The sequence below is a fragment of the Periophthalmus magnuspinnatus genome, chromosome 21 (assembly GCF_009829125.3).
Source record: "Periophthalmus magnuspinnatus isolate fPerMag1 chromosome 21, fPerMag1.2.pri, whole genome shotgun sequence".
Classification (NCBI taxonomy): Eukaryota; Metazoa; Chordata; class Actinopteri; order Gobiiformes; family Gobiidae; genus Periophthalmus; species Periophthalmus magnuspinnatus.
The window spans coordinates 887411-899066 of record NC_047146.1 but is presented as its reverse complement, the minus strand read 5'-3'; the positions used below and the strand labels follow the sequence as shown (position 1 = coordinate 899066).

The 11656-nt window shown below is 48.2% G+C and overlaps 1 protein-coding gene across 2 annotated transcripts; it reads right to left on the bottom strand.

Moving 5' to 3' along the window:
• LOC117389050 (protein mono-ADP-ribosyltransferase PARP9-like) lies at nt 1-11567 on the bottom strand. Of its 2 annotated transcripts, none has more exons than XM_033986618.2 (11): nt 11494-11567; nt 8989-9664; nt 6646-6871; nt 6046-6261; nt 5350-5565; nt 3389-3449; nt 3244-3294; nt 2470-2684; nt 2092-2406; nt 1145-1304; nt 1-760 (listed from the first exon to the last, which is right to left on the bottom strand). In XM_033986618.2, exons 1-11 carry the CDS (start codon nt 11495-11497, stop codon nt 438-440), a joined length of 2463 nt encoding a protein of 820 aa, XP_033842509.1. In that variant the 5' UTR covers nt 11498-11567; the 3' UTR covers nt 1-437. The 2 variants fall into 2 exon arrangements, with proteins under 2 accessions (XP_033842509.1, XP_033842510.1); XM_033986619.2 differs by lacking the exon at nt 1-760 and adding an exon at nt 767-1082.
• Between the last annotated feature and the right edge of the window lie 89 nt (nt 11568-11656).

Sequence of the window (11656 nt, the reverse complement as noted above, 5' to 3'; positions counted from 1 at the left end):
GTTATGAATCTCTTTAATTGTATTTGCATAGAATAAAAACACAGTTCTCTCTGAACTTTTACAGATTTTCCTTCACAAAAATGATTCAAAAACAAATGTCAAATGAAAATGACAAAAATATATTTCAAAAGCTTCACCACAAAGTAAAGTTTTAGCTCAGGATCATACAGAAAGTAATACAAAGTTTTAAGGCGGTCCTCAGAGTACGAGGACTGAGATAGTCCTGCTTTAGTCCCACTTTTGTCCAGGTTTAGTCCTGGTTTAGTCCTGGTTTAGTCCCGGTCTAGTCCCGCTCTAGTCCCGCTCTAGTCCCGGTCTAGTCCCACTTTAGTCCCACTTTAGTCCCACTTTAGTCCCACTTTAGTCCCACTTTAGTCCCACTTTAGTCCCACTTTAGTCCCACTTTAGTCCCACTTTAGTCCCACTTTAGTCCCACTTTAGTCCCACTTTAGTCCCGGTCTCTGGCAGGTCAGGAGGAATCGGGGCACTGCTTGCAGGTGACTGAAAACAACAGTGACCTTTGAACTCTCCACGGAGTCATAGCGAGTCTCTGGAGCAAGACCAAGACCCGGACCAGGATCAAGACCAGGATCAAGACCCGGACCAAGACCCAGGACTAAACCGCGCGCACCAGGCCCGGACTTCCCCTTTAAGACCTCAGCCACAAACAGATAAAGGAACTGGTCTGAGAGTCTGGTCCATGTGTCCAGAGCCGACGCCACATCTGCAGCAAAGTACAGCCCCTCACCAAGAGACGGATCTGAAACAGAGAGAGGAGTGAGAGGAGGAGCAGAGGAGGAGGAGCAGAGAGGAGGAGTACAGCCCCTCACCAAGAGACGGATCTGAAACAGAGAGGAGTGAGAGGAGGAGAGGAGGAGGAGGAGCAGAGAGGAGGAGTACAGCCCCTCACCAAGAGACGGATCTGAAACAGAGAGGAGTGAGAGGAGGAGAGGAGGAGGAGGAGCAGAGAGGAGGAGTACAGCCCCTCACCAAGAGACGGATCTGAAACACAGAGAGGAGTGAGAGGAGGAGCAGAGGAGGAGGAGAGGAGGAGGAGTACAGCCCCTCACCAAGAGACGGATCTGAAACAGAGAGGAGTGAGAGGAGGAGGAGTACAGAGGAGCAGACAGGAGCAGGTTCATACCATCAGGAGGCGCACACTCGGGCCTGAATCCAATATGGCCGACCGTGTCACAGAACTGAGCAGAGACGAGCTGCAGCAGCGTCTGGGAGGAGTGGGAGGGCATCTGGGCCTTTTGGAGCTTGAACAGTCTCTCCAGCGCTGGGTTCTTCACACGCTCCACCTGAAGGACGGAGACGTGGGTCAGAGTTTAAAAAGTACAAAGTGGCTCAGGGTAAAAAGCAGACAGTTTAACCAGAGGGTTTGTGGTTCTATTCCAGCCTCACTATGGGGTTTGGCTTCATGTCATATGCAACATTTGGACATTTGGACATTTGGACATTTGGACATTTGGACGACTTTTACCTTTTAAAAGACAATAGCATGTTTCAAACTGTTAATCACTATGGCAACGGTCCTAATTTGATGATGTCATAATTCAAAATGGAGGAGGCACAATCACCTCTTTGAGCTTGAACAATGTCTCCACTTTATCAAGACTCCACCTGAGGACCCCACCTGAGGACCCCACCTGAGGACTCCACCTGAGGACTCACCCTGAGGACTCCACCTGAGGACCCCCCCTGAGGACTCCCCCTGAGGACCCCACCTGAGGACCCCACCTGAGGACTCCACCTGAGGACCCCACCTGAGGACTCCACCTGAGGACCCCACCTGAGGACTCCCCCTGAGGACCCCACCTGAGGACTCCACCTGAGGACCCCACCTGAGGACTCCCCCTGAGGACCCCACCTGAGGACTCCCCCTGAGGACCCCACCTGAGGACCCCACCTGAGGACTCCACCTGAGGACTCCACCTGAGGACCCCACCTGAGGACTCCCCCTGAGGACCCCACCTGAGGACTCCTCCCCCTGACTCCTCCCCCTGACTCAGCTCAGGTTAAACTTCAGGGATGCTACAGTGTGGTGATGTCACGTGAGCTCAACCAATCAGATGAAGGGGTCAGTACCTTGACGGTCTCCATGCCGAAGCTCCTCAGCTGCTCCACCAGATGTTTGATTGAAGAGTCACCTCTGGACACACGACTCCTCTCTCCTCTCACCTCCTCTCTGCGGTTCTCCCTCGTCTGACCCTTCGGACTCTGGCTCCTCCGGGTCAGCCTCCTCAGCTCCTCCCGCTCCTCGTCCTCGTACTCCATCTGCGCCTCCTGGATCTTCTGCTCCAGTGTCAGAGCTGTGAGCGCGATGTCCTCCGCCCTGTTTCCACTCACCATAAACCCAGAGCAACCCTTCTCCAGGAGCTCCTCCACCTCCACGCCGTACACCTGCACACAGAGAGTCAGATGCCCTCCCGTCCACCTGCACACAGTCAGATGCCCTCCCTGTACCTCCATGTTGGACAGGTCCTGCAGTTGTTTGTCTCCGAGGTGCTGGGTGAAGTTGTTGTAGATCCAGACTTTGTTGTCCTTGTTGTGGAGCAGAGATGTGACCCAGGCTCTGGCCTCTGTGACGTTCTCCTCTGAGGAGCTCTGCAGAAGGAGACGCGGCTCTGGGGAAACCACCGGACTCTCCTCAGGTCTGTCCCCGTGAGACGCTGCAGACGCTGAAGCAGAAACACGTGTATGAAGAACCACACTCTGTCACTCAGATCCACAGGTTTGTCATCTACTGTCAACAACGAGAAGGAACCGTGGGTAAAGTGTCCAGCTGCTACGAGCACACGGAGAAATAAACACTCTGGAACAGTCTGGAGCTCAGGCCACACGGGGACAAAGGGGTCTGTGTCCCAGCCCCAAGGGTCTAAAGGGCCCTGGTTTAGACCTGGTTCAGTCCTGGTTTAGTCCTGGTTCAGTCCTGGTTCAGTCCTGGTTTAGTCCTGGTTTAGTCCTGGTTCAGTCCTGGTTCAGTCCTGGTTTAGTCCTGGTTTAGTTCTGGTTTAGTCCTGGTTTAGTCCTGGTTTAGTCCTGGTTTAGTCCTGGTTTAGTCCTGGTTCAGTCCTGGTTCAGTCCTGGTTTAGTCCTGGTTCAGACCTGGTTTAGTCCTGGTTTAGTCCTGGTTTAGTCCTGGTTCAGTCCTGGTTCAGTCCTGGTTTAGTCCTGGTTTAGTCCTGGTTTAGTCCTGGTTTAGTCCTGGTTCAGTCCTGGTTCAGTCCTGGTTCAGACCTTGCTTTGGGGGCAGAGCTGGTGTAAAGTTCTGAGCTCCTTGTGAAAAATCTGTAACATTAAAATAAAACAGAGACATTTATTAGTGTTTTGTTTTAGTTTGATATAAATTTGTAAATGTGTCAGATACAGAAGTCGTTTTTACTGTGAGGCGGCGACATCTGGGAAACGTTTGTTTGGAGGGATCTCAGTTCTTTTTCAAACGCCTGAAATAAAACAACATGTGAAACTGGGGACTGTTGGTTTGGGTCCTGTCCCTCCAGACTCACAGTGAGGCAGATAAGTATCTGAACACCCTGTGACTTTTCAACTTCTCACACTTATAAATCAAGGAGGGTCTGAACTTTTCCTCTTAGGTCCATGTCCACTGTGAGAGACAATCTAAAAAAACATCTGGAAATCATTGTATGATTTTAAAATAATTTATGTGTATGTTACTGCTGCAAATCAGTATTTGAACATCTGTCTATCAGCTAGAACTCTGCCCCTCAAAAACCTGTTACTCCACCTTTAAAAACTCCACCTCCACTCCACTTATTCTCCTAAATTAGAAGCTCCTGTTTGAGGTCGTTCGCTGCATAAAGACACATGTCCACCCCAGACAATCAGTAAGACTCAACTACTGACATGGACAAGACCAAAGAACTGTCAAAATGCACAAGAGACAAAACTGTAGATCTCCACAAGGAAAGGGCAAAGGGGAAGTGTCAAGCAGCTTGGAGAAAAAAGATCCACTGTTGGAGAAATTATTAGAAAATGGAAGAAGCTAAACATGACGGTCAATCTCCCTCAGACTGGGGCTCCATGTGAGATCTGACCTCGTGGGGTCTCAATGATCCTAAGAAAGGAGAAGAATCAACCCAGAACTACACGGGAGGAGCTGGTCAATGACCTGAAAAGAGCTGGGACCACCGTTTCCACGGTTACTGTTAATAATACACTAAGACGTCATGGTTTAAAATCATGGCACAGAAGGTTCCCCTGATTAAACCAGCACATGTCCAGGCCCGTCTTAAGTTTGACCAATGACCATTTGGATGATCCAGAGGATCATGGGAGAAAGTCATGTGGTCAGATGAGACCAAAATAGAACTTTATGGTCTTAATTCCACTCGCCGTGTTTGGAGGAGTGAGCCAAAATCCTGCAGTGTGTGCAAACCTGGAGAAAAACTACAGGAAACGTTTGACCTCTGGAACAAAGGCGACTGTACCAAATGTTAACATTGATTTCCTCAGATGTTCAAATACTTATTTGCAGCAGTAACATACAAATAAATTAATTTTAAAAAATCATGCAATGTGATTTCCAGATGTTTTTTTAGATTATGTCTCTCACAGTGGACATGGACCTAAGATGAACATTTTAGACCCTCCATGATTTATAAGTGTGAGAAGTTGAAAAGTCACAGGGTGTTCAGATACTTACTGTACTAATGCTGCAAATTATAAACATAAGCTACATTTATTTTATTGCATTAATGTTGATATTAAAATATGTTAGAACTGTTATTATTTAAGTTTTACGTAAATATGTTACCGTCACTTTAAGAGCGACAGCACGCACGAGGAAAAGAGCACACGCCTGAGAAACGAGCTGAGGCGGCGCATAAAGACGGAGCCAAATGCTTTTCTTTCCGTTGTTTATTTTTGAGAATGACTTGGACGAGGATTTTTCAAAGCGGTGAATACAAATTTTGTAACTCTCTTTTTAGATCAAATTTACATAAATGTTGGATCGACACCACAGCGGAGCGGCGCCAGGACGAAGAGGCGCGGTCAAAGGAACTGTGAAATACACCTGAGACACTATTAATCAATTAAACAAGAGAGAAATGTGAGAAAATGTTAACGCCTGTGTGAGAAAAATGTATAAAGTGTGTGGTGAGGGGTTTTACAGACAAAAACAGAGAATAATGTAAAAATTAAGGCTGATAATTTGCGGATTTCGCATATTGTGGGTTATTTTTAGGACGTGACACTGAGATAAACCAGGCACCAGTGAATATTATATAATTATGGTGCGATCTCTTATTCAGTTTCTGTGAGTAACGTGTCACAACTACAGTCCATCTGAGTAACTGTGGCGCCCTCTGCTGGTGTTGGTACCTTAAATCGATCCACGTCTGAGGGGAAGATGACAAAGTGCACGTTTAAAGGGGGAGGATAGCTTTTAGTGAAGTCACACACGGCGTTCAGCATGAGCTGAGCCACCTCTGTATCCTTGAAGCCCAGGTTCCCGGTGCCGATGGCCGGGAACGCGATGGAGCTGTGCTTGGACGATACAGCGTTCCACAGACAGTCCCGTACAGACGTGAACAACGCCTGAAAGACAGAAGTTCTATCGTGAATTAAAGAGTAACTCAACGCCCCCCCATGGCCAAAGTTATGTTATAATTTACACATTTTAAATCACAATATTCATCTAAAACCACTTCATAAAAAAACGTCGTCACAACAAAGCGCCGCATGCTGCTGGCGCCCCCTATGGACAGATGCACATCACACTAGAGCAGAGCATTTACGACGCGACGCTGCAGAATCCTACGAGTATCAACGATTAAGAAAATAAAACTGGAGAAGGAAGTGCGGACGTCACAGTGGGCGTGTCACAGTGGGCGTGTCACAGTGGGCGTGTCACAGTGGAGGTTAAACGGGGGCAGATTGACAAAATGCCGTCTTGAAAATAGTCGATTAAAGATTAAACTCAAACATGAATCACTCCAAATATGAGAAGAAACGACTAGAACATGGTTCTAAGTTCTTTTGCAGAATACGTCTGACGTCCCATCGTGTATGAATTACCTGGTCAGATCCATGCTGTTGTTTATAGGGGCAGCAGGTGTGGTAGACTTCTTTACAGCTTAATTTAAATCCTTTTGTAATGATCACACACCCACTATAGGGGGCGCCGTAGATCTCCTGTTGCATCTTGTTGCCAGCTTTCCTCAGTAACTCCCTGGACACTTGGCCCGTGCTCAGTTTTCTGTCTGTGCCGATGGTGTTCACGATCACATCCGTCTGAAACCAGAGAATCACAGCCTTAAACAAACATCTGAGATCTGCTGTAATCCTCATCTTAAATTAAAAAAATCTCATTATGTTATAATTTCATGTTTTGGTTCAAGACGATTATCCAATCAGAAAACAGAACGAGCGTCACATGACTCTCATTTGTGTTTGTCCAAAGCTGAAATCCAGTTGTTCTAAACTTAAAATGCCTCTCTCTGAACGGTCACTGTGTAAATCTGTATCTGCAGGTCAAGGCTCTGGACACAGGCTCAGATGTGAGTGTAGTACCTTTTTAAACCAGCAGGAGGCAGGATACACACGAGACACAGCGACGTGTGATTTTGACGAGTTCTTGCTCTGTGGATTCACCGAGTTTACCTAAAAAGATCTCACCTTCTCCTCCTCCAGGCGTCCTTTCCTCAGGATCACACACACGGCTCCTAACTGGACTTGGGGAGGAGGAGCCGCCCCTTTAGCGGCTCTTCTGGTCTGGGGTGCGACTCCTGCCACCTGGCTGTAGGACGGCGGCACGGGGGACATGAGCCTGACACACGCCAGCGCCATCTCCTGCACTGTGGGGTCGTCGATGTTCACCAGGAGAACCTCTTTGGGCTTAAACCTGAGGAAGACAGATACACTGCAGAGTCATCCTTAGAAGAAACAGATTTAAAGCCTCACTGTGTCACTTTTTAGCTGAAAATAGACAAAGATACAGGTGTGTTTGTTTGTTTTCATTTTGGATGTTCTATTGTCCTGTAAAACAAAAATAAATGAATTGAATTGAATTGAATTGAATTGAATTAAAAACATGAACAAAACCCTTTACTATGACTGGGCTTGCATCTCCACAAATCTGACTCTTCTTCGGCCCCCACCTGCTCGTTTCCATAGAAGTGTTTTTTCTCTGTCAGGGGGGTCTTCAACTCACACCTCCGGGAGAACTTCTCCCTGATCCCGGGGGAGGCTGGGGACATGGACTCTGAGTGGACCATGTTCTCCACCTCTATTGTCGATGTGGACGCTCGTACCCTGAACCCAGTGGTGGACACCAGAAGTAAGGGATGCAGTCAGGCTGAAGGAGGAGTCCTGAGGCAGCAGCGGGCCAAGTGTGTCACAGCTCGTGTGGTCACAGAGGCAAAAACTCGGGGTTGGGAGGAGTTCGGGGAGGCCATGGAGGAGGACTATCGGACGGCCTCAAAGAGATTCTGGCAAACCGTCCGACGCCTCAGGAGGAGGAAGCAGTGCTTCACCAACACTGTTTACAGTGCAGGTGGATTACAGTGTGGGCCATCCCACAGTTGTCAAACAGTGGAAAGAATACTTTGAGGATCGCAATCGTGTCATCATGTCTTCTGAGGAGGAAGCAGAGACTGGGGACCCAGAGGCGGACTCGTCCATCACCCTGGCTGAAGTCACTGAGGTGGTTCAAGCTCCTCTGTGTCAAGGCTCCGGGGGTGGACGAGATCCGTCCTGAGTATCTCAAGTCTCTGGATGTTGTGGGACTGTCTTGGCTGACACGTCTCTGCAACATCGCGTGGCGGTCGGGGACAGTACCTGTGGAATGGCAGACCGGGGTGGTGGTCCCTCTGTATAAGAAGGGGGACCGGAGGGTGTGTTCCAATTACAGGGGAATCACACTTCTCAGCCTCAGTAAGGTCTACTCCAGGGACTGGAGAGGAGAATCCGACCGATAGTCGAATCTCAGATTCAGGAGGAGCAGTGTGGTTTTCGTCCTGGTCGAGGAACACTGGACCAACACTTTGCCCAACCAGTCCATATGTGTTTTGTGGATCTGGAGAAGGCATTCGACCGTGTCCCTCGTGGTGTCCTTTGGGGGGTGCTCTGGGAGTATGGGGTCCGGGGCTCTTTGCTAAGGGTTCAAGTATCTCGGGGTCTTGTTCACGAGTGAGGGAAGGATGGAGCGTGAGATTGACAGGCGGATCGGTGCAGCGTCTGCAGTGATGCGGTCGCTGTATCGGTCCGTTGTGGTAAAGAAGGAGCTGAGCCCAAAGGCGAAGCTCTCGATTTACCTCAATCTACATTCACCTCACCTATGGTCATGAGCTCTGGGTAATGACTGAAAGGACAAGATCGCGGATACAAGTGGCTGAAATGGGTTTCCTCCACAGAGTGGCCGGGCGCACCCTTAGGGATAGGGTGAGGAGCTCGGTCACACGGGAGGAGCTCGGAGTAGAGCCGCTGCTCCTACACGTTGAGAGGAACCAGTTGAGGTGGCTCGGGCATCTGCTCAGGATGCCTCCTGGACGCCTCCCTAGGGAGGTGTTCATGTCCCACCAGGAGGAGGCCCCGGGGAAGACCCAGGACACGCAGGAGGGACTGTCTCTCTGGAGGACGTGTCTGGGGTGGGGGAAGTCTGCCCCGGATAAGAGGAAGAACATGGATGAATGTTTTTTTTCTTGCAGCTCATGATTTTTAACAGTATTGTAGTTTTTGTGTTTAAAATCTGCTCTTTTCTGTTTGTTTTTCATAAATGTGTTTCTATATCATCGTGTGAATTTACTTCTGTGATATAATCAAACTTCAGAATGTGTTACGTGTCACTTTTCACATCGATTATGTGTCTCTACATCTCACACAGGAACAACAGCTTCACAACAAACTGGAGCATTTACAGACACATTCACTAAAGTGCACGGTCCCTGTTCAGATACAATAAAAATAAATATGCAGAACATTACATCACACGACATTATGAAAGGAATGATTTAAACAGACCTGTGTGACAAGATGCTCCCGTAGAACTTCATGACCGTGTTCACTATCACGTCTGCGCATTCTGCCAATGGGAAGTTGAAGATTCCGGAGCTTATGGCTGGAATCGCCACTGTATTGAACTTTTTTTCCTCCACTATTTCCAGCACGCTCCTGATGGTTCGCTCCAGCTGAACTGTACCCACTGAAACCTCATAAGATGTGGGTCTGAAGGACAGCTGAGGTCCGACGGCGTGGATCACGGCTTTGCACTGAAGTTTCCCCGCTCCCAAAGCCACCGCCTCTCCTGTCCTCACATTTCCACTGGTCCGGACATAATCGTCGCTCTCTTTTTGAATCTGCGGCCCTCCGGCTTCGGCCAGAGCCAGAGCCAGACCTCCGGCGTGATGGAGTTGGGAGTTGGCGGCGTTGACCACAGCTTCAGCCGAGAAGTTTGCCAGATCTCCCTTCCACACGGACACTCGGACACCAGAGGGCAGTATGTGCTCGAAGCGCTTCTCCGGGGCCACGTGAGGTCTGAGTCCCGGGTTCGAGGTCAGGTCTACGCCGAGGATCTGCGCCTCACAGTGAAACCGGGTCCGGAGAAGGTCCAGGAGGATTTGGGCGGAGCTGCGAGCGACGTGCAAGGATGGACCAGACAGAGCGAGGTCCAGAGTGTGTGGGGGCGGGGCATTAGAGGCTGGGGACAGAGGAGACGGTCAGAATAAAACTGACACTGACTTATTAATGTTCAGATCTTGATTTACAGACACAATAGTGAAATAAAAACCCCAGGATCATGTAGAGGGTTAATACGAACATTTAAGACCAGAATGAGTCTGAAGCAGCAGAGACAGAGAGGACAGTTAAAACAAAAATAAAACTCAAAATAAAAAATAAATTTAAAAAACTCAAAATAATTAAAAAACAAAAATAAAAAATAAAGAAAGAAAATCCCTCAAAGCAACTAAAAGAAATTATAATAAAAAATAAATAAATCAATCAAATAAAAAAAGACAACTCAAAATAACAAAAAAAAAAAAAAAAAAAAAAAAATTAAATAACTAAAACAAATTAAGAAAATAAACTAAAAAAAAAAACAACTTCAAAATAAAATAAAATTTTTTTTTAAAAAAAAACTCAAAATAACAAAAAAAAAAAAACCAAACCCAGGATCATGTAGAGGGTTAATACGAACATTTAAGACCAAAATGAGTCTGAAGCAGCAGAGACAGAGAGAGGGGACACAGAGGAGACACAGGAAGTGAATTGGAGCCAGTCGCCCGTGATCACTTCCTGTTTGGAGCGCGGCGGCGGCGGGTTAACTATGTCCATTTATATAAACTGTCAGTAAAACAATATGATATAACACCACAGACTATGTCTTCTGTTACTAGTTTTGTTTGTTTTTTGTGGCAATTTTAGTCCAAACGAGGTACATTTGCAGCTTTGTGGTCCAAACCGCCAGCGTGTGCTGCCTCTGCGATGTCAAGTATCATGTGACATCACACAGGACTGCACTGATCACAGCCAGGTGAGTCTGATCCAAACACCTGGATGCAGGGGCGGAGTTTGAAGTGCAGACACCTGCTCCACCAATCGCACTGTTCTTTAAAGGTGCACTATGTAACTTTTCTGGTAAAGGGTTTGCCTCAAGCTTGTTTCCATAGAGATATTATTGCTTCGCCTGAAAGGTGTCACAGTGTGGCATTAAACTCATCTATGTCAGATTTATTCCATTACAGGTGATTTAGTGCAATGAAAAACATGCACGTCTACAGTGAGTCAGACTCTACAGACAAGTGTGGCTCCCTCTGCACTGTGGCTCCCTCTGCACTGTGGCTCCCTCTGCTGGTGTGTGTGTGTGTGTTTGTGTACTGTGGCTCCCTCTGCTGGTGGTGGGTGTGTGTGTGTGTGTGGGGGGGGGGTGTGTGTGTGTGTGTGGGTGTGTGTGTGTGTGTGTGTGTGTGTGTGTGTGTGTGTGCGCGCGTGACCCTCTCAGTGTATCACCTGTGTGACGCACGTGACGCCATTTTGAGACACCTGACTGTGAAACGGGAAATATGGAGAAAATATTGACCTTTTAAAAACATTTATCCTTTTTAAGCATTTTATAAAACTCAAGTGCATTTCAGCTGCAGATTTTACAATTTAATACTAAAGTTAATTCTGAAACGAAACGCAACGACAAACTGACCCAAAACTAAATCTGGTGCAAAATAAACCCCGCAGATCAGATCCAAATGGACTCTGTGCCAAAGTCCTGCGTAAAGATCCTCCTGGAACTGACGCACAAACCCGCTCCACAAACCCGCTCCTCATCCGAAAAGGACGCGGCGCATCAGGACGCGACCGGGACGTGTCCAGGACGTGTCCAGGACGTGTCCAGGACGTGTCCAGGACGTGTCCAGGACGTGTCCAGGACGCTTCAAAGTTCAAGTCATTTACAAAGTTTACACACAAGCTAACAGTGGCTAATGGCTGAGCTAGCTGCGTTACAAACAACAGAAGTACAGCACAAATACGCACCCATTTTGGCGCAGGAAAGTCCCGACTGAAGCCCAGAGCGCGCGGCGGGAGGTGTGGCTCGTGTGGGCCGGTCCCGGGGCTGTTTGGGTCGGGGCCGGGGCTGTTTGGGTCGGGGCCGGGGCTGTTTATCAGGCTCACCTCGCGCTCATTCGCTCCTGGGCCG